The sequence below is a fragment of the Hyperolius riggenbachi genome, chromosome 2, assembly GCF_040937935.1.
Source record: "Hyperolius riggenbachi isolate aHypRig1 chromosome 2, aHypRig1.pri, whole genome shotgun sequence".
NCBI classification, from domain to species: domain Eukaryota; kingdom Metazoa; phylum Chordata; class Amphibia; order Anura; family Hyperoliidae; genus Hyperolius; species Hyperolius riggenbachi.
Genome location: NC_090647.1, coordinates 52,155,697 through 52,176,095, shown reverse-complemented (window position 1 = coordinate 52,176,095; position 20,399 = coordinate 52,155,697). Strand labels below are relative to the sequence as shown.

Genomic DNA, 20,399 nt, shown 5'->3' with positions numbered 1-20,399 from the left:
GGTCGTAGTCAACCAACTTCGCTACGCTGGAACTACGCATAGTTTTACACAATTATGCTTCGCCAAACTGCGGCTTCGAAATCAAATATTCGTTTCGTATGCATTTCGTAGACTACGCGTTAAAATACGCAATTACGCATAGTGCAAAGCGTACTGGATGCAGCCGCTTATGCCATTATGCCGAAAAAAATGTACGCATTAATTCCTCTATAAATGCTTGTACCAGGAACTCTTCTATGCGTACATTCCCCTTTCCAATGCGTAATTTTGTAAGCATACAATTGTATGCGGTAAAATTGACACGAATAACGCATTTGTAGTTTACTTCGCAATACACATGTTAACTACGCGTAGGGGCGTAAACTATGCGTAGCGTTGCTACGCGTACATTCGTAAGCATAGTTTCACCTCTCGCATACATCCTTGGACAGACTCTTTGTTAATCCCGCTCCTTTTTTTAACTTAGTAGAAAAGGCCGAACTTACACATTTTCTGCCCCCAGGCCAACCCTCTGGTGGGTCCTCTTCCGTTCTATCTGTTGCCCCCCTTTCCATATGTAGCATCCATCTATAGAAGCCCCTCTTGTTCATACAACGCACCCTTGGGTGGGCAGTGAAAGAACTGATGATAGTGGTTGCCCTTGTTAACCACCTTTCCGCATCTGCAGTCTAAGAACTGTACTTAGTAGCTTGACATTCTCACAGCTGAAGCAGATATCGATGTAGACAATAGAAATTTAAGCAGTTAAGGAAATGTATTCGGCTTCAATAAGAAGAACAAGGTGCATATCTCTTCAGCATTTTTCGTTACATCAGCAAAGCAAGAATATGAATCTCTTTGCAGATCTTGGGGTTGCATTGCAATTGTAAGTCGGCAATAGGCAACTAACCTAGGTTCAGTCTCTAGACTACATGAAGCAGAGAACCTACAGAAAAAGTAGGTCCATTAACCACCCTGGCGTTCTGATAAGATCGCCAGGGAGGCTGCGGGAGGGTTTTTTTTAAATTAAAAAAAAACTATTTCATGCAGCCAACTGAAAGTTGGCTGCATGAAAGCCCACTAGAGGGCGCTCCGGAGGCGTTCTTCCGATCGCCTCCGGCGCCCAGAATAAACAAGGAAGGCCGCAATGAGCGGCCTTCCTTGTTTTGCTTACACCGTTGCCATAGCGACGAGCGGAGTGACGTCATGGACGTCAGCCGACGTCATGACGTCAGCCGCCTCCGATCCAGCCCTTAGCGCTGGCCGGAACTTTTTGTTCCGGCTACGCTGGGCTCAGGCGGCTGGGGGGACCCTCTTTCGCCGCTGCTCGCGGCGGATCGCCGCAGAGCGGCGGCGATCGGGCAGCACACGCGGCTGGCAAAGTGCCGGCTGCGTGTGCTGCTCTTTATTTGGTGCAAATCGGCCCAGCAGGGCCTGAGCGGCAGCCTCCGGCGGTGATGGACGAGCTGAGCTCGTCCATACCGCCAGGATGGTTAAGATGGAAAGAAAGTCAGCAAGAGAGTGAAGTACCCCGGAAACTATAAGTCAATGTACTTGATTCATTAAGCTGCACTGCTAAAGCAGCGCACCTTAATGTGAAGGAGCGGCCACTATGCATGCCTTACATAGCAGCGCTCGCTACTAATGTAAGGAGACTGCCTTAGATAGGAGTGTGCCTTCCTATACATCGTACACTTCCTATACATCGTAACTATAGTTACGATGTATAGGAAGGCACGCTCCTATCTAGGGGCGTAACTAAAAATCACCGGCCCCTTGCAAAAATTTGGATTACCAAGGTTTACTCCATAATGTCACACTGTGGGAGTACCGTGAGTGTGTTGTGCCTGTCAATCACATTAGGAGCTTTCTATTGGCTCCTATGAGCATGTGACTGAAAAGACCTACTGCGCAGCTGTGAAAATACACAGCCATATTTGGCACTTCCTTCCGTATTACCACAAAACAATGTTTACCGGTATGTTCTCCGGGGTACCATTTACACTTTAGCCCCATTCCAGACAGTAAGTCTTCCCGAAAGTGATAAAGGCACAGTTGACCTATCCTACAAAGCGATGTATCACTCAGAATTATATTTCTCTGTGTTTTAAGGGAGAACTCTGCATATTGTCTTCTTCAGAAACAATGGCTCACTAATGTAAATGAGGGACTCTACATTGCAAGAATCTGATTGCTTCTCATACAGGGGGCAGGTATCTTCCCTCTTCCATGTGTCCATGTCTTCACTAACCCAAACCATTACTTACTTTCTGTTATCTTCACCCCGAGTGCTGAATCCACACAGTGCCGGGCCAAGCCAGAGGCGAGAGAGGCTCCGGCCTCAGGGCGCAGTGTAGGAGTGTGGCGCACAACTCACTCAGCTATCATTCCTCTATTGTGTTTGAAGCAGAGAGAAATAAGAAAAGGGGATGCATGGCAGCGACTGCAAGCCAGATAACTAGAGATTAAGGTGTTGGGGGGGTTGGGGGCCCTGGGGCACCTCTTAGTCTCATAGCAATGAGTGTGTAATGGCTCGGGTGGGAGGTATGGAGGGGCGCACATTGATGTCTCAGCCTTGGGTGCTGGAGGACCTTCTCCCGGCTCTGAATCCACACACCAGAGCACGATGACTTGGGCTGTGCCAGAATCCACACCAAGCCCCAGCCCCCCTCTAATAGTCCTTCCGAAATCATGTCATAGTGAGCACACCAAGATGATTTGATGAAATAGGTTAAAGATTATTCATCCAACTGCAGTTTGACAAATAACCTGTAACCTATATCTCAGTGTGTTAACCATATAACAGGATTTCTACGTTAGATTTGGTTGTTGCCAACCACCTCAGACAATCACTCCACACTTCGTAGATTGACACTGTGCTGCTCCAGCTTGGTTCTTCAACAACATTTTAGGGTGTTGGCTTTGACTGTGTTTCTGCTCCAAGCTAAATCAAGTAGCCCCTGCCAATACAAGCAATCCACAGTGAGGGATAGAAGTATTTCATCCCCTGCTGATTTTACTCATTTTCCTTCTGACCAACTAATGACCAGTCTATAATTGTAATGGTAGGTTTATTGTGGCTGTGAGAGACAGATTAACAAAAAAAAAATCCTAGTGCCCCAAAGTCAGCGCTTGATGTGTATTGTAATGAGTGAAAGAAGTATTTGATCCCCTATCAACCAGTATGATCTCAGGTGTATGCAGGTAACAAGCTGAGATTAGGAGCACTCTCTGTAAGGAAGCTTGTTACAAGACCTATAAAAACAATACCTGTCCACAGAAGCAATCAATCAGATTCCAAACTAGCCACCATGGCCAGGACCAAAGAGATGTCCAAGCATGTGAGGGCCAAGATTGTAGACCTGCACAAGGCTGGACTGGACTACAAGACTATCAACAGGCAGGTTGGAGAGAAGGTGGCAACAGTTGGCAAGATCATTTTCAACCTACTCGCTACCTGCATACAAATGGGATCCAAAAAATCTTGCTGGTTGATTGGGGATCAAATACAATGAACATCAAGCTCTGACTTTGGCACAGTGGGGTTTTGAGGATTCTTTTGTTGTCATTCTGTCTCTTATAGCTATAAACCTACCATTGTAATCATAGACTGGTCATTTTTTTTTGGTCAGAAGGCAAACAAGAAAAATGAGCAGGTGATCAAATATTTCTTTCCCTCACTGTATATGCCCCATGGAGACCTGCCTGCCTGTATCTACTATGCTATGATTATGAAGACATACAGTATTCAAAAATTGAAAGGTTTCACAAAGTTTGAAGCACCGCCAGGGATACATTATGAAGTGAGAACAACTCTGTACAACAGGGACACAAATAGCAAATGGTGAAGGCTTTATGACTCTATTAAATATACATGACTCGATTTCAAGCAAAACTTAAGCAAAAAATAAACATATAATTAATTTTATGTGAAATACAGTTTAGAAATAGAACTTTAGTAGCAAAGAAAAAAACCCTCATGTTGTTTTCTAGTACATTAAGCGTTAAAAAAAAAAACCTTTAGTTGTTATCTATGCAAAAGAGCTTCTTTGAGCTATTCGACACACTGGGTCAAATACAGTCCTGTTTGCTGAAGCACTCAAAAAGCCAAGAAACAGTGAGAGGCAGCTTGAGATAAGGTTGCACTGCAGGGAAGTTCAAAGGTTCATTATTTCTGTTTTGTTTTAAAGCTTAAAAGACAGAGTATGGTTTCTAAACTGCAATTATGAGAGAATGATGCAATGCTATAAAAAAAAAGCTATATAATAACAACAATAACATTTACTATAGCACTTTTCTCCCATAGGACTCAAAGCGCTTAGGCTCTCTCAGATTCAGTAACTGAAAATAAATATATGAGACTTTTCTTTGCTACTAATATTGTACTGAGTGCTCACTATCCATATTACACATACAATTCATTATGTCTTATGTTTTTTTCTGCTTCAGTTTTGCTCTAACCAAGGGACCCCAAGACAAGGTTTTCCGGATCAGTGAATAATGGTGCACAGCACCTATGCATAAAAATGGCGCCGCATTAAAAAGATACGCTTATCGCTATTTATCGTTAGTACTGCATAATAATGGCGCACAGGGAAAAAAGAAGAAAAACAGCACACACTAACATTATTTATCAGTGGTGGCACACACTAACGTTATTTATCAATAGCGCAGTATGCCAAACAGCAGACGTTATTGCCCACAGTAAAGTTATTTATCAATAGCGCCCTACATAAGCCAAACTGCAGACGTTATTTAACTGCAAAACGGCCACCACCAGGGGGGGTCTAAGGGTTAGGCACCACCAGGGGGGTCTTAGGATTAGGCACCACTGATAGAGGTGGTTAGGGTTAGGCACCACCAGGGGGGTGGTTAGGGTTAGGCACCACCAGGGGGGTGGTTAGGATTAGGCACCACCAGGGGGGTGGTTAGGATTAGGCACCACCAGGGGGGTGGTTAGGATTAGGCACCACCAGGGGGGTGGTTAGGATTAGGCACCACCAGGGGGGTGGTTAGGATTAGGCACCACCAGGGGGTGGTTAGGATTAGGCACCACCAGAGGGGTGGTTAGGATTAGGCACCACCAGGGGGGTGGTTAGGATTAGGCACCACCAGGGGGGTGGTTAGGATTAGGCACCACCAGGGGGGTGGTTAGGATTAGGCACCACCAGGGGGTTGGTTAGGATTAGGCATCACCAGGGGGGTGGTTAGGATTAGGCACCACCAGGGGAGGTTTAGGGGTTAGGGATAGGTACAGAGAGGATTCTGTGTGTTAACGCTAAATAACAATAAGGCTTTAACGTTAAATAGCGATAAGCGGCAAATAAATTAGCGGCAACACCGTGCGCCATTATTCGCAGGCGCCATTTTCAGATGGATCCAAGGTTTTCAGCTTAGAAGAGAGTACAGAACACAGAGATAAAGTAAGTTAAGCAGTATAAAGATGTTATTTATATACAAAGAAGGTATTGGAGCTGAAGATTTATATGTGCCATTAGACAGCCAACAAACACGGAGCAGGGTCTCTGTTTGGTTTCACGGATATTAAAGAACGGCAAAAAAAAAGAAGTCTTTGGCACTCAGCAGCTTAATTTATCTCTGGCATTACACAAACATTCAATACCAGGAGTGAGCGGCTCTGGGCCAAAATACAGAATGTTCTTGAGGAAAAACCAGGGGATTTGTGCTTCACAAAGGGGAGCAATAAAACAAGTGGCACTCCAGTGGACCGGGCCAACCGGTGAAATACGACAAAACTATTACAATGTCAACGTTGTTGAGAATGGTTGGAAAAGCAGCGGGCAGAGCGGGCCTAGATTTAGAACAGATTCGGAAGTAGCAGGAGTGAGGAGTCATTTCGTGCAACGAGGAAGGGAAGAAAAAAAAGCGAAACATTTTTGTGGTTGTTATATACTGCAAAAATTCCACATTCGTAAATGAAATATTTCAGTGGCGGGACGGAGAAACTCTACGCAGTAAATTATGAGTGTTCTTGCGACCGCTCGGGGAAGGAGCTTCCTGCCTCCGTACACGAGTAACGGATGGACAAGAAAGGTCGTTTCAGATCTGCTTTACCGATATCCGACCTAACAATGGACTGCTGGAAACATCTGCGGAGAATGCTGAAAGTGTGATCAGACTAGCAATACCGCTAGTGACTGCGTTCATGTACTGGGACTTGTGTTGGGCGAACAGTGTTCGCCACTGTTCGGGTTCTGCAGAACATCACCCTGTTCGGGTGATGTTCGAGTTCGGCCGAACACCTGATGGTGTTCGGCCTTTTTAGTTCGGGTTCGCCCGAACTATTCAATGCCCGCCGAACAGGGGGGAAGCGGGCAGAGGGGGGAGCGCTAGCGGAGGGGGTGGGGGGAATTTCCGCCCCCCGCGCGATCGGGGCATGCTCCCCCCTTATGCCTGCGACCCCATAGGGGGGCCGTATTGCGGCATGTTCGGGTCCCCATTGACTTCCATTGAGTTCGGGGTTCGGGCCAAACATGCCGAACATCTGGCCCATGTTCGGCCTGTTCGGCCCGTACCCCAAACATCCAGGTGTTCGCCCAACACTAACTGGGACACTTGCTGGGTTTGCCCTCTTAAAGAGGAACTGTAACCGAGGCTTGAACTTCATCCCAATCAATAGCTGATGCCCCCTTTCCCATGAGAAATCTTTACCTTTTCTCGAATAGATCATCAGAGACGTCTGTCTGGCTGATACTGTGGTGAAACCCCTCCCACAGTGTGATGTCATGACCATGGTCTCCTGTCTGTAAGCCTTGTTGCATTGTGGAAAATAACGGCTGTTTCCAACTGCCAAGCAACCAGTATCTCCCTCTGTGCATATGTATATGCATAAAAAACAACCCTTTAGCCTACTTAGTGGGTGTGGTGATCAATAAATAATGGCAGTTGGTGCTGTCTAGTTTTTTTGTTTTTTCCTGTCTGCCAGTGGTAAAGATGATTGTGTGCAGGCGCATTGTGGATCAAACAATATGAACATATAATATGGCGAATATTAATCATTGGCCATTACCCATAACATCTTTCTGGTCAGCACACAGTTAAACTGTAACATTGCCCACTTGAGCCATAGGGAAACATTGACATTACCTGGTACATCAGTTTTCCTCTCAGTTATGACTGACAGCAACTGATATTTTACTGACAGCAACTGATATATTTCAGAGCTGACAAAATATTGTCAGAACTGGAAGGGATTATTGTTATTGTCATTTGAAGTTATCTCATGTGTTTATTTTAAATATTTTTACTCAGTACAGGTTCTCTTTAACGCCTGCATAGGCTGACATGGAGAGTTTCTTTACAGACCCTATCCTGTTCACAATACCCTGCTGTAGCCTGGAATCAATTATCTGTATGTTACTTAACCAGGGGGAGGGGGAGTAGAAGCAGCGTGCCCCAGTGTAGCACTGCTACCCATGCTTGAAAGTGGGTAACACAAGGGGGAAAGAGGCACCCAAATAGTGATTTAAAAACAGCTAAAAAGAAAAAAGGTTAAGGTGGCTTACCTCAAATGACAACAAATTCCTATATAAGATTCAAAAATTGTACTAAGCACTAGGCAATGCGATTTGTGGGTCCTTGCCCACTTCCTCAGGCCAAATACAGTGCCAAAGAAAATCTCAGCCTGTGTAAGGGACGCCTCACCTGCAACCTTCATTTGTGAGTACCACTCTCTACTTAAATCAGTCGACTCTTTGTTGTGATTTACTACACAATTGGGGCGCCCGTGTTCTCTGTGCTTTTTCTCTCAGGGTGTCCCTCTTTGATCGCCGTACACAGCGGGGCCCATGCTTGAGGGTCACCGAGGGGAGGGATGTGAGCACTGAGGGGGGGGGGGAACCCATCAAGGTTTTGCTGGGAGGGAGGGGCATATTTTCTAGTTAAGCCCACACTACAACCCATCTCACCTGGAGGAGAAGAAAATGTGCATAGAGTTGGAAATGTTGCGTGAATACTCCGGTGACAGTAAGAAGTGCTGAAAGCCACAAGAGGCGTTTTACATATTTGATTTCTGTGTCAGCAATAAAAGATGACACCGATTAGTTTCCAGCATTGTTCTGCCAGCACCAGCTGTCTGCGAGGTAACTTAATATGACGTCTCACACTCTGGCTGCAGAAGGCCGTTGTTTGCTCATTTATAGAGTTCCGTCGTAAAGCACAATCGCCTCCAGCCTGATTCCCGTCTTCCCTCCGTGCCTAACGCCAAACACGACCCTCCTGCCATTATCATTCAGGCTGCAGATGATCCCGCGCCGGCGTGAGAGGTGCACAGCGAGGCCCCCGACCGTCAGCAGGCTATTTAACAGGCATTTTTAATGGGGAGATATAAGACTGGATAGGATGGTGGGGATGTAGAAGGTTTTTGTATGGAAAGCAGGAATGATGTCTACTTAAACTGTAATTGTGGCCTAAGGGGATGATTCGGGGCATGGCTGACTTCAAATGAACTTATCAAACGTCAAAAAACATTTCCAAACTAAAGCTACATCTACACGGGGGACAAGAGTCACCAGGAACTATGTTTTGTGATTTCTTCAGATGACAGTTTACTCGTGATACTTGAGCAGATGAGGAGCTGCTGGGATGTCTACCCGAGTGGCCCTTTCTGCTCTATAGAGGGGGCCAGGTGTGGGTGAGCAGGAGGTATCCTGCTAGTGGAGTAACAATAGAGGCTACAAGCCATGCAGCCGCGGGGGGCCCACTCAGGGCCGGTTTGTGGGGGCAGAAGGAGTTGCAGCATGAGGGGAGAGCATTGGACATCGGTGGGGAGGGGGGACATTCCATCCACTTTCCTCACCTCAGGCTGTCCCGTGAGCGCTCCCCCTCCAGCATCTATCATAGTGGCAGCAGCACCGGGCAGCAATACCTCCATCCACCACCGGAGGTTCCGCTTTGTTAGTGTCTGACGCTACTTCCTGCTTAATCATACTCTGACCCCTCCTGCCCCCCCAAAATGGCCCTGAGCGGGCACCTGGGGGGGGGGCATCCACATTTTTGCAGGGGGGCCCGGTGATTTCTAGTTACGCTCCTGCATCCTGCTGTAGGTTCACATCAGAAATAAAAGCTTTCTATGGAGGACAATAGGTGTCGAGGAAACCACTGAAAAAAAGAGGGGAGATAATAGGAAAGAGCCTCTAGTGTAGTAGGTTTGGGATGCCAAGATATGTAGAGTAAATAAATATATAAACTGTATACTATTCAGAACCTGTCAAGAAACAACTGCTCAGTGCATTTGTAGGGAGATTCTGCCTTTCCCCCACTCAGTCAGGTCCACCAGATGTCTTGCAGGACAATCGATCTACCCCTAGGCCAACTTTTCTTGTGGCTTTCCATTCATGTGCAGTAGCCTCCAATTCCATGTGCAGTCATCAGGGCTGGTTTCTGGAAAGGCTACAAAGGCCCGGGTCTTGGGCGGCAGGCAGCAGTCCAAGGGAGTACCATAACATAAAAGAGGAGTTGCTACATAGGAAAGAGGAGGTTGAAATTAGGGAAGAACACATGGAAAAACTGATGCCAAAGGAACTGTTCATGAAAGAGAGGGGCTACAGTACATGGATGGTACACATGGAAGAGGGGGATACACATGGAATGGGGAGATCACTAGTGCACAAGAAAGGTGAGCAACAACATACTTGGCCTAGGGTCACAAAAGTAAAAATCTGGTCTTGGAGGCCATGCGCAGTAAGGTCTACACATGCTTAATAGAATGAAGCCGTGTAGGGGAGGAAATATGCTGTGCACAAGCAGCTGTGTTCTTCTGGGCATGCACGGACTATACTTGCACATGCCCAGTTGGGAGGCACTCTTCCATGAACGGTTGACACACTGCTGAGCAGGTTACATGACACTGCCGTTACCATGGAGATTGCAGCTGCAGAGTGTGATAGGGTGAGTTGGCTTTCTTGTACATGCTCTGCACATATTATTTTAAGGATGGTGGGAGGGAGAAGGGGAGAGGAGCAGAAGCTGGCCCTCTATCGACGGGCCAGCTTCATAGCACGCGCGGGCCATAGTTTGCCCATGGCTGGCCTAGAGACTTCCCCAATCCTCCTACATCTCACTGTGTCAGTACTGGGTCCCTGTCTATCTTCTGCCTGGGAACATAGCCATGCACAAGAGCATCCATGCTGGGCATGCATGAATACAGTCTATGTCTTACCATTAAACAAACTGGCATGTGCAGACTGTATTTGTGCATGCTCAGTGTGGATGTCCTTACTGTTTGCAGTATGCCCTGCGCCACATCCCATCTCCAACACAACCCATGAGTGTAGACAGGCTCATGAATGTGGACAGGCACTCCATTTCTTATCCATTCTGTAATAGCACTTGCGATTTCCCAAAAAATAAAAAAATAAGGGAAGGGTTTCATGCAGCATAGGAAAATAACAAGAAAATCACATTATACCATGCTTGCCATGCAATTAGTGTAAACCTGCCATTTTTAAAGTGCAGCAAAATCTCATCTGATTTAGATTATTCTCAAGGCAAACCTAGACAAGTGCCTTGCAAAAAAAAGCCAGGTGGCCTTCAAGGGTGGGCCCAAAGTTGGTACTTGCCTGGGCCCCATTTTAACATGATGCTTTTCTGATCTGATCCAATTTTAGGAACTTAACGCGGACAGGAAGACTTGAGATCCTGAAAAAAACAGATGCAGAAAGGTGGTCCCCTTAGGATGTAGACACATGACTCTATGAAGCTAGGGCAAGAGTGCAAGTAAGCAGGGGCGTATCTATCCTTAATAGGGCCTCCCTGCAAAAATGATAGCATGGTGCCCCCTTGATACGCGAACCCAGGGCCGCTTCTAGACTTTTTGCTGCCTGAGTCAAACTTGTGAGGATGACATATTGCAGCTCAACACATTAGCACACTGGTTGGCTGTGAGTCTGTGACAAACAAACTGCTCACCCTCAGCCACTCCATTCCTCCTCAGTCAGGACAGCAGTGCCACCTCCTCCCTTCTGCTGTTCAAGCGAAATGAAGCACTGCTGCTCTCCTGCCTCTTCCCTCCTCACTCACTGTCAGACTCCTCACACAGCACAACAAGCTGCTTTTCCCCAAAGATGACCTCTTCACTTCATTCTCCTCTCGCTTCTCCTCCTACTGTGACTGCATGCTGTTAACAAAATGCCACCCCTGTAATCTCTGCGCCTGATGCAAATGTTTCACCTTGCTTCATGAGAGAACTAACCCTTCCTCAACCCCATGAGGGTCACGTGATCCGGAGCCGGCGAATGGCAGCTGAGAGTGCTCTGCTGTTAAGCAGCGCCAGGAAGCAGGAAAAAATGACACATGCTCCTACACATGGTTTTTGTGAGTGAACAGGAAGGAGGAGGAGGGGCCCCTAAAGCCTCTGGTCCGCCCCCTGCGATGACGGGTGTTGCAGGGGTGATTGCTACGCCCATGCAAGTAAGTATGAGGATGTTTTGAAACTGATAGGAGGGGAGAAGATATAATAAGTATTTTAGTTTTTAACGCATCAGGTGTATATTTACTGTGCGGTGTTTAAGCATAATTGCAGTATGGAGGGTTGGAAAAGAACGCAGTGCTGATGTTTATATATATTACACGCAGACAAGAGATAAAAGGATCCTTTATATTCCATTATTGAACATGTGTCAGCTAAACTACGCTGTCTTGTATATTGAATTAAACACAAAAGAGCTGATCAATAAGCATTGCTTGGAATGTAATTGTTTGCTCATAAAACAAACCGCACAAAGTTTCCTTTCTGGATTTGTTTTATTACGTCCTACACAAATATTCCATTATTACCGCATGTCAGGAAAGAACATGGAGAGAATGCGCAGATAATTCTGCTGGTGTTTTACAGCCCAACCTGCTCATAAATAACACAATAAATAACACATTTATTTTTGGATTTGTATTGAAGCAGCAACTTTAGTGTCTTAAAGAGAAACCGTGACCAAGGATTGAACTTCATCCCAATCAGTAGCTGATACCTCCTTTTACATGAGAAATCTATTCCTTTTCACAAACAGACCATCAGGGGGCGCTATATGACTGATATTGTGGTGAAACCCCTCCCACAAGAAGCTCTGAGTACCGTGGTACTTCTGGCAGTTTCCTGTCTGTGAACCCTGTTGCATTCTGGGAAATAGCTGTTTACAGCTGTTTCCAACTGCCAAAAAAGCATGCAGCAGCTACATCACCTGCCAACAGTAAAAATGTCACCATGTGATAAATGTCAGAATGTAAATCAGGGATTTAAAATATTTTACAATGGGCAAACACTGGCTAAATCATTTAGACATAATTATTGTAAAAATGAAGCACTTTTTTCATTACATTATTTTCACTGGAGCAAACCTGAAGCGAAAATAAACACAATTTCACACAGGAGGTAAGACCTCTGGTGGTGGACAGTGGAAATTCCTGTAAAGTTCACAAGTCCACATAGCTGCCACCAGCAGGGGTTGAAATAACAAGCAGCATGACAGCAGTTAAGTGGGGGTTTTAGGATCAAGGAGGGAGAAGTCTAAGGTGCCAGGAGATCTGTGCCTATAGGCTGGTGTGATCCGGGCCTGCTTCTATCGTGTATTGGTTAGTATAGAGTGTGACTTCACTGAGCTGAACCTTTGAACTTCTGAATATCTTTTGCACCAGAGAGATGATTACTTTCTGGATAACAAGCTTGCATTAAATATAGTAAGTAGTACCTGTGCTGAAGACCCAATTCGGGATTCTTCACTGACTGTGTTTCTACTCAGAGGCTGACCTGAAATATAGAAACAGTATAATCTTAAGAAGAGCGGTCCTATGTGCCATTCAGTGAAAGGCAGCCATTGGCCGCTGGGCATCACAGTACAATTAGTCTCAATTATCAAAAGATATCTGGAAGAATCTGTCTGTATAATGCCTGGTTCACACCGTGCAATTTCCCATTAGATTTTGAGTCAAAACAATTATTTCCGACAGGTCCCACCTGATTTTCAATCGTTTTTCTGATTTTGCACAGAAGTGATCAGAAAATCGATCGGAAAAAATGATCGGAAATCAGATCGGATTTGTTGGAAACGATTGATTCAACCCGAAATCTGACGGAAAATTGCATAGTGTGTACCAGGCATTGCAAAACAGTAGAGTCTTCACATTTGTTCTCTCCTCTGAAGCGTTATTATCCACATACCTTTACTTTGTCTCTATGAGGTCTAATTTCTCAGATATTTACACTCACAGGCTTGCGGTCAGTCGACACAGGCAGGAAACGGGAATATCTGAGGAATAGGAATGCATAGAGACAAAGTAAAGGTATGTGGTCAATCGTGCCACAAAGGACAAGATATAAACACCTATACAAAAATACATGTATTTATGCTCGAAAAAAATCTATGTATCCCCTTTTGATGTTGCATGTATATAGCTGTCGGTTCCATCAGCTTGCAAGAAAACAGGACTGAATCCTGACAAAGGCTTTACAGCCATAAGCTTGCTTACTCTTATTCTTTTAAGTTAGCCAATAAATGGTATCATCCTGATACAAAACTTTTTGCCTATACAAATACAAAGTCTTAATACAGAGGAGCTGTGGTTAGTGATTACCACCGCATGACCAATCCAGCAGCACAGTGCCTTCAGAAGGAGAAAAAAAACTTGACGGTTTTTGGCTAAGCGGTCCACATCTCCTGAGAATTAAGCATCTGTACAGCAGCCCTCCAAACCCCCTCAGCCCATCAGTCAGTAATCCACCTGAATCAACTTGGCAGAAAGGCCCTGCCTCTTTGTCGCCACTCTGTCGGCCCTCCAGCCTCAAAATGCCTCCTAAGGGACAGTTCTTGTACCTGTGTTTAAGGCTTACTGCAACCCTGAAGTGGCCTAAAATAAAGGAGTTAGATAACTCACCCATGGAGAAGGAAGTCACTGGATCCCATAGAGTCTTCCATGTCTTCTCTCCATGCCGTGGTTGACAGCTGTCTGCTGTTAAAGTTATTTAACTTGCAGGTGGAATACGTCTTCCGTTATCCTCGGGCAGCCTTTGTAAGTACTCCCCCCTGAGTACTTCTGAGGACTAGCAGATCTGTACTGTGCACACATGAGTCCGGCTCGCGCATGCGTGGTACAGATGCAGCTATCTTCGGAAGCCAAATTTGAACACGGAACAGCGAGGGAATGAGGACACAGAGAGAGGACCAGGAAGGATCCAGAGTCTTCCGTTTACAGAGGCAAATAACTACTATTCTCTTTTAGGTTACTGCAGGGTTGCTTTAAAGTGAACCAGAGACGAAGCACCCTCATGTATTTTACCATGTATATCAGTGGGAACATTAGAGAAAACACCTACCCTGCTCTCTGTTTCATTCTTCACTGCTCAGCTTGCTTGTTAACAGCCATGATAAAATCCCAGACTAAGCATTCAGTCTGGCTTTGTTCAGGAATCATAATAGTAAGGGCATATTGAAATTTTTTTTTTTTAATCTACCGTATATTTGTTAGTCATAAGAGGTTTTTTTTTAGAAATGGTGGTTTCATTTTGCACACAGCCCACTAAATAATTTGTCTTCTAATGAACTGTGTTTTGAATTGAGTTTTAATTAATATAATAAAAAAAAAAATAAAAAAAATAAAAACCGGCACAAGAGAGCGGCAAAAATACCAGGTATAGTATTTCTTTTGTCAAATCGATCGGGGGATATGTTTCTTTTGTGCCAAAGCGTTCATCTCTGGTTTTCTTTAAGGATGAGTACACACAAGACTTACTCCCTTGGGCAACAGTTCTGGGCTGTGCTCTTTACAGACATGTTGCTAGCTTGAAGGCTACCAATGCATTCTGTTGTAAAGGTTGGAGGTGGAGGGATAACACACAGTGCACAACATATCCACATGGAGTGGGAGGGATAAGAAGTAGAACAATTGGGATCAGTTGAAAAGGGCGCCTGAGCTGCCTGTATGAAAAGGGCGCCTCCATAGACATCAATGTTATTTCTGCAAATATCGGCTACAAGGTGGTGAAAAGGGCGCCCGAGTTTTGATGTAGGCTACAAGCGGGCGCCCCTTGGTAGCCCATATTTTGTTTGGCTACTTTCTGCTACAGTAGGGCGCCCCTTTGTAGCCCATACTTTTTATTTGGCTACAAGGTTTTCGGCTACAGTAGGGCGCCCTACTGTAGCCCATATTTTTTATTTGGCTACAAGGTTTTCGGCTACAGTAGGGTGCCCTACTGTAGCCCATATTTTTTATTCGGCTACAAAGTTTTTGACTACAAGGTTTTTGATTCTGCTACAAAAGAGTGCCCCTTTGTAGCCCATATTTTTTATTTGGCTACAAGATTTTCAGGTACAAGGTTTTTAATTCTGCTACAAAAGGGCACATCTTTATAGCCGAGATTTGTGATTCAGGTGTGCAGGGGGGATTAGGATTAGGCATCACAAGCTGGAAGGAGGGGGGTCTTAGGTTCAGGCACCACTGGGGGGGGGGTAGGGTTAGGCACCACCAGGGGGGACTTAGGGTTAGGCACCACTAGGGGAGTCTTAGGGTTAGGCACCACCAGAGGAGTTTTAGGGTTAGGCACCACCAGAGGAGTCTTAGAGTTAGGCACCACCAGAGGAGTCTTAGGGTCAGGCACCACCTGGAGGGGTCTTAGGGTTAGGCACAAACTGGGGGGTCTTAGGGTTAGGCACCATCAGGGCAGTCTTAGGGTTAGGCACCACCAGGGGAGTCTTAGTGTTAGGCACCACAAGGGGGGGTTAGAGGAGGGTTCTGTGTGAGAGTAGGTAGAAGTTAGGTCATAGTAACCACCAGGGGCTGTCTTAGGGTTAGGCACCATCCGGGAGGGGTTAGAGTAAGGCACCACCAGGGGGTTATGGTTAGACACCATCAGGGGAGGATTCTGTGTGAGAGTAGGTAGAAGTTAGGTCATAGTAACCACCAGGGGCTGTTTTAGGGTTAGGCACCATCAGGGGAGGGTTCTGTGTGAGTGTGGGGAGAAGTTAGGTCATAGTAATCACTTTTCTCAGCTATATCTAGAGCCCTTTTATAGCCCAACAAATTTTGCCTATAACAGCATCTTTTTTATAAACTAAAACAATCTTTTTTGGCTACACTAGGCACCCTTTGTAGCCAAATTTAGCATATATGGGCTACACCAGGCCCTCTTTGTAGCTGAATTTGGCATATGGGCTACACCGGGCGCCCTTTTTGTAGCCGAATTTGGCATATATGGGCTACACAAGGTGCCCTTTTTTCCAGGCGCCCTTTTAAAATTGACGCCTACTATTGGTTCATCCGGGGCACATAGTGGGGGGCATAGGGGGCTGTCGTACTCAAGTCTAATTCTATGCAGAGTCTGCCCTGAATGGCCATCTAGTGTGTGTACAGGGTTTTAAAGGATTGCCTCCTTCCTCCTATTGTGTCGGCTTTTTTATCATCATTATTATTATTACCATGACTGGATTTGAGTAAAGACCGCAAAGGCCATGGTCTAGGGCACCAGGAAGCAAGGGGCGGGCAGTGGGCTGGCACACTAAGACATTAAAACTGCTAAACATGTAAACCAAAGCAGTCACAAACCCAGTCCGTGGCTGCCCTGCTTCCACAGTGGCAAGCAATGGAGCACTGATCCTGTGCTCCTCCATCCTGTGCTGTGCTTCCTCCAAGGACAGGGTTGGTGACAGTGGGCCTTGGGCGGTAAAATGTCCAAATCTGGCCCTGATTATAACTTATAAAGTAGGCTGCAGGATTGGAGTCTCTTTAATTCTGAAAAACAGAATGCTAAACAAAGAATTGCTCACCTCTGATCAGTTACATCATATCTCTCATTCCTATCCTGTAATAATTATTGATTTTCTTAATGTGTCTGTTTAAATCAATTACAGGAGGGGAGAAAAACACATGGAGGCTTTGAAAGCAAGATGCATCCTGCTAATCAACTAAAGGAAAATCATTGAAAATGTTATAAAGATTCAATCCAATCCTCTCCATATGAGGAGGATCCATACTGTGATAGGATTATGTCATCCTTGTGTATCTATTCGGGATGCCCCAAGAATTGCTAATACTTATTTATACTTACTGGCATTAAAGAGCGGTTGTGGTTTCTGGTTGGGCACAGCTTTTAAGACACGGACTGATCCCTGGGAAAAAACAACAGTGCATGTAATTGCTTTGTACTTTAATGGTAATTAAAAGGTTAGCGTTGTATGCCTACATAATTTATAATGACACAGTACTAAGTTCCTAATGGAGATGGCTCGAACCTCCGATTTTCGGTTTGCGAACCTCGAACGTGAACTTCCGCAAAAGTTCAGTTCGCGCGTACTTTTGCGAGCCGCAATAGACTCCAATGGGGAGGCGAACTTTAAAAACTAGAAACATTAATTCTGCCCAGAAAAGTGATGGAAAAGATGTTTCAAGGGCTCTAATGCTGTGGATACACGGCACATTTCTGTACCGCGTATCGACCAGCTGATCCGGCCAGCTGATAATATTCAGCTGGCCCGATCAAGCTGCTCGACCCCTGCCCGCTCGATTCCCGCCTGCGGACAATGGCAGGGAATCGAGCGCTGATAAGGAAGCGCCGGCGGGGGCGAGCAGTAATCGATCCGCGCGCATGAGCGGACGAGCGGGGACGCGGCTGGGGTCGATCCGGCGGCTAATCGAGCCACCGGTCAACCCGTGTATCCCCAGCATAACACCTGAGTTTTTGCATGGATGAGTGGGATACACACCAAAAGTCCCGGGGAAACTACTGGATTTTACGCAAAGCAGCATTTTAAGTGCCGAAATCCCATTGCAATGCTAAATTGCAGGCATAAAGTGCTTTAAAACATCTTGCATGTGTATACATCAATCAGGTAGTGTAATTAGTGTACTGCTTCACACTGACACACCAAACTCACTGTGTAACAGCTGTTTGTGTAGTGATGGCCTTGCATGTAAAAAAGTATTCAATCCCTCCTATACCCCACGCACTGTCTTTAAAATGGGCTAAATAAAAGAGCATTGAGAGATGGCTTCTTGTTGCTGGGGGGCAGGGTGATAAGAGATAGAAACAGCTTTTACAAAAACATTGGGGTGGTGTGGGAAGGGTTTCATGCTCATTACACACTGGGGGGAAATGGGCAGAAAGATAAAAAAAAAAGCTACAATGCTGGCCACAGAGAGTTAACCTCTCTTAGCAGTAGGAGAAGGTGGGTGGGATCTTATGATCTGCTCTGTGCAATAAGCAGCTACAACATGCAGCCAGCCAGGCATTTTAATATATTTACTGCAAAAAAAACTACAACTGTGCAATGCGCAAAACTTTGTGCCCTGATAATTAATGCAAAATTAGTATCATGTTCATGTAAAAATTAGGAGGCCGGTCTCCAGCGAAAAAAAGGAAACAGTTAAAATCTTACAGAACCGACAGGTTTTGGACTGGCAGACTGGACAGGTTGCTGCAACCACCCCACTCCTATAGCTGGGAGCAGGACACAGACAGCCACATATGTAACAGAGAGGAAGAATCCCGCTGCACCAGCTATGGATAAAAGTCTGATTTTTATTCAAGCAATGTGGACAAAACAGCACAAATACAGCTCTTGTGTATCGGCGCTAATTCATGGCTCCTTAGTCATAGCTGACTAGGTTTTGGACTAGTCCATCTCCTCATGGGGATGCTCAGGGTTTTCATTATTTTCAAAAGCATTTCCTGAACAGCAGTTTAACTGCCAAAATAGTAAGGTACCAGCCAGCCTCTCTGCTCACTTGCACACTATTTTGTCAGTTAGACTTAGCAACTGCTAGAAAATGCTTTTAGAAAACAAACAAGACCCCGAGAATCTCCCAATGAGGAAAGGGACTAGTCCAGATCCTGTCGGTTCTGTCAGGTTTTAACAGCTTCCTTTCTTTGCTATAGTCCTTTACAAAAATGTCTTCCTCTACACTAGGCAGCATTTCTAGAGCTCGGAACAGAGGCTGTGTTCTTTCAAAGACAAACGATACCTTGTCTTACGAGGCAGTCGTTACCATGAGCACTAATTGTTAGAGTTGCAAATCTCTTGCAAGCTTGGCAGCGCTGGGCATCGACCCCGGGCTCTCCAGGGCACAGTAACTTTCCAAGCCAGTACAAAACTTCTTGGCCTTGCCCTTGCCCTTGGCCTCCGTCCATATGTGATAACACTGATTTAAGGCAGCGCACCGGCGGCCGCTCAGGAGGATCCCGCTTCCTGCAAATCAGCAATTTTCACCTCTCTTTCCAGTGTTTTCTAGTAAACTCTCGAGTCATAATTACATATTGAGCGATGAATCAAAACACAAACCGCAGAGATTTGTAAAGCAGGAGAGGTAATGGGCAGACGCTGCATCGCTATGATAAATATATTTGCTTCACTTACGCTTTTGATCACATAGATTTTCGAAGAGGCCTTTGAGTCTTTTGTAATAACCGTTCCAGGCCTATTAAAAGAAGATAAAAACAGAGCGAGGTAGAGTTTATATCTTTATGATAAATTTTCCGCGAGGCGGTTTATGTCTCGCGCAGGCGGAACGGGAGGCAAAGTTTATTCAAAGTTCTCCGGTACAGGCACTTTATCTTTATTGGCTGCTCTCTCTCAAAGCAGGGAAATCTAGAGTCATAACTAGCGCTATAAGGAAAGCGTATTGCCGATATAACACCGCACAGCGTCGCGTGGATAGGCTTTAATTCATCACCCGCAGTGCCGCGTGCTAACAAGTTAGCAGCGTTTATTGGAGTCATTACTTAGCTTTATTTTTGCTTTATATACCAACAGCGGATAGATAAAAACAGTAAGCAACGCAATTTCAGAGCCGGCTCTGCATTCTGCCATCCATGTTGGATTCATGGGGAGCGGAAACACACAGAAATATGGCCGCTACCGCTAAGTTGAGTCTAAAACGTTATTTTACCTAGAAATTATGACCATCGTTCAGACTGTAAAAACAAGCAGTGAGCGACTGTGGCTTTAATTACCGGAGTCCAGAGTAAAGTGATGGAACTACTTGATGTCAGCCGGGAGACTACTATTTTTTGCAGGGCTGTTATGTGTTTCAGGCCTGGTCTCACATCGTGTACATGTAATTGAGGCACCGGGAAATAAGGGCGCATGGTAAAGCATAAAAAAGGCTCACCCTGCTCCTTCAAAAGTCCTGGCAGCATTAATCACTTTTCCCCTCTAAGCCACAATGGACTCTGGGGTAAGATGTACCGTATTTTCTACCGTATAAGATGCATTTTATCTTCCCAAATAATGGGGAGAAAAAGTCCCTTCTTCTTATACAGCGAATTCAGGGAATATCCGACTTTCGAACTCCCGCCGATACGAACCCCGGATACACCGCCACATCGGGGATTCCCTGCTTGTGTCTTCCCTTCTGTCCTCAGCGCTGTGCCTACTCCCCCATGCCTCTGCTCCCTCCCGTGTCTCCGCTCCCCCCGTCTA

General features: G+C 45.6%; 1 protein-coding gene across 2 annotated transcripts in view; it reads right to left on the bottom strand.

Moving 5' to 3' along the window:
• The window catches only part of LOC137543748 (cyclic nucleotide-binding domain-containing protein 2-like), a 326,577-nt gene that overhangs the window by 123,458 nt on the left and 182,720 nt on the right, over nt 1-20,399 (bottom strand). For both annotated transcript variants that reach the window (XM_068264880.1, XM_068264881.1), the window contains exons 10-12: nt 19,335-19,395; nt 17,030-17,090; nt 12,681-12,739 (exon numbers count right to left, since the gene is read on the bottom strand). In XM_068264880.1, the coding sequence (XP_068120981.1) occupies nt 12,681-12,739; nt 17,030-17,090; nt 19,335-19,395 (181 nt within the window). The remainder of the gene's footprint in view (nt 1-12,680; nt 12,740-17,029; nt 17,091-19,334; nt 19,396-20,399) is intronic.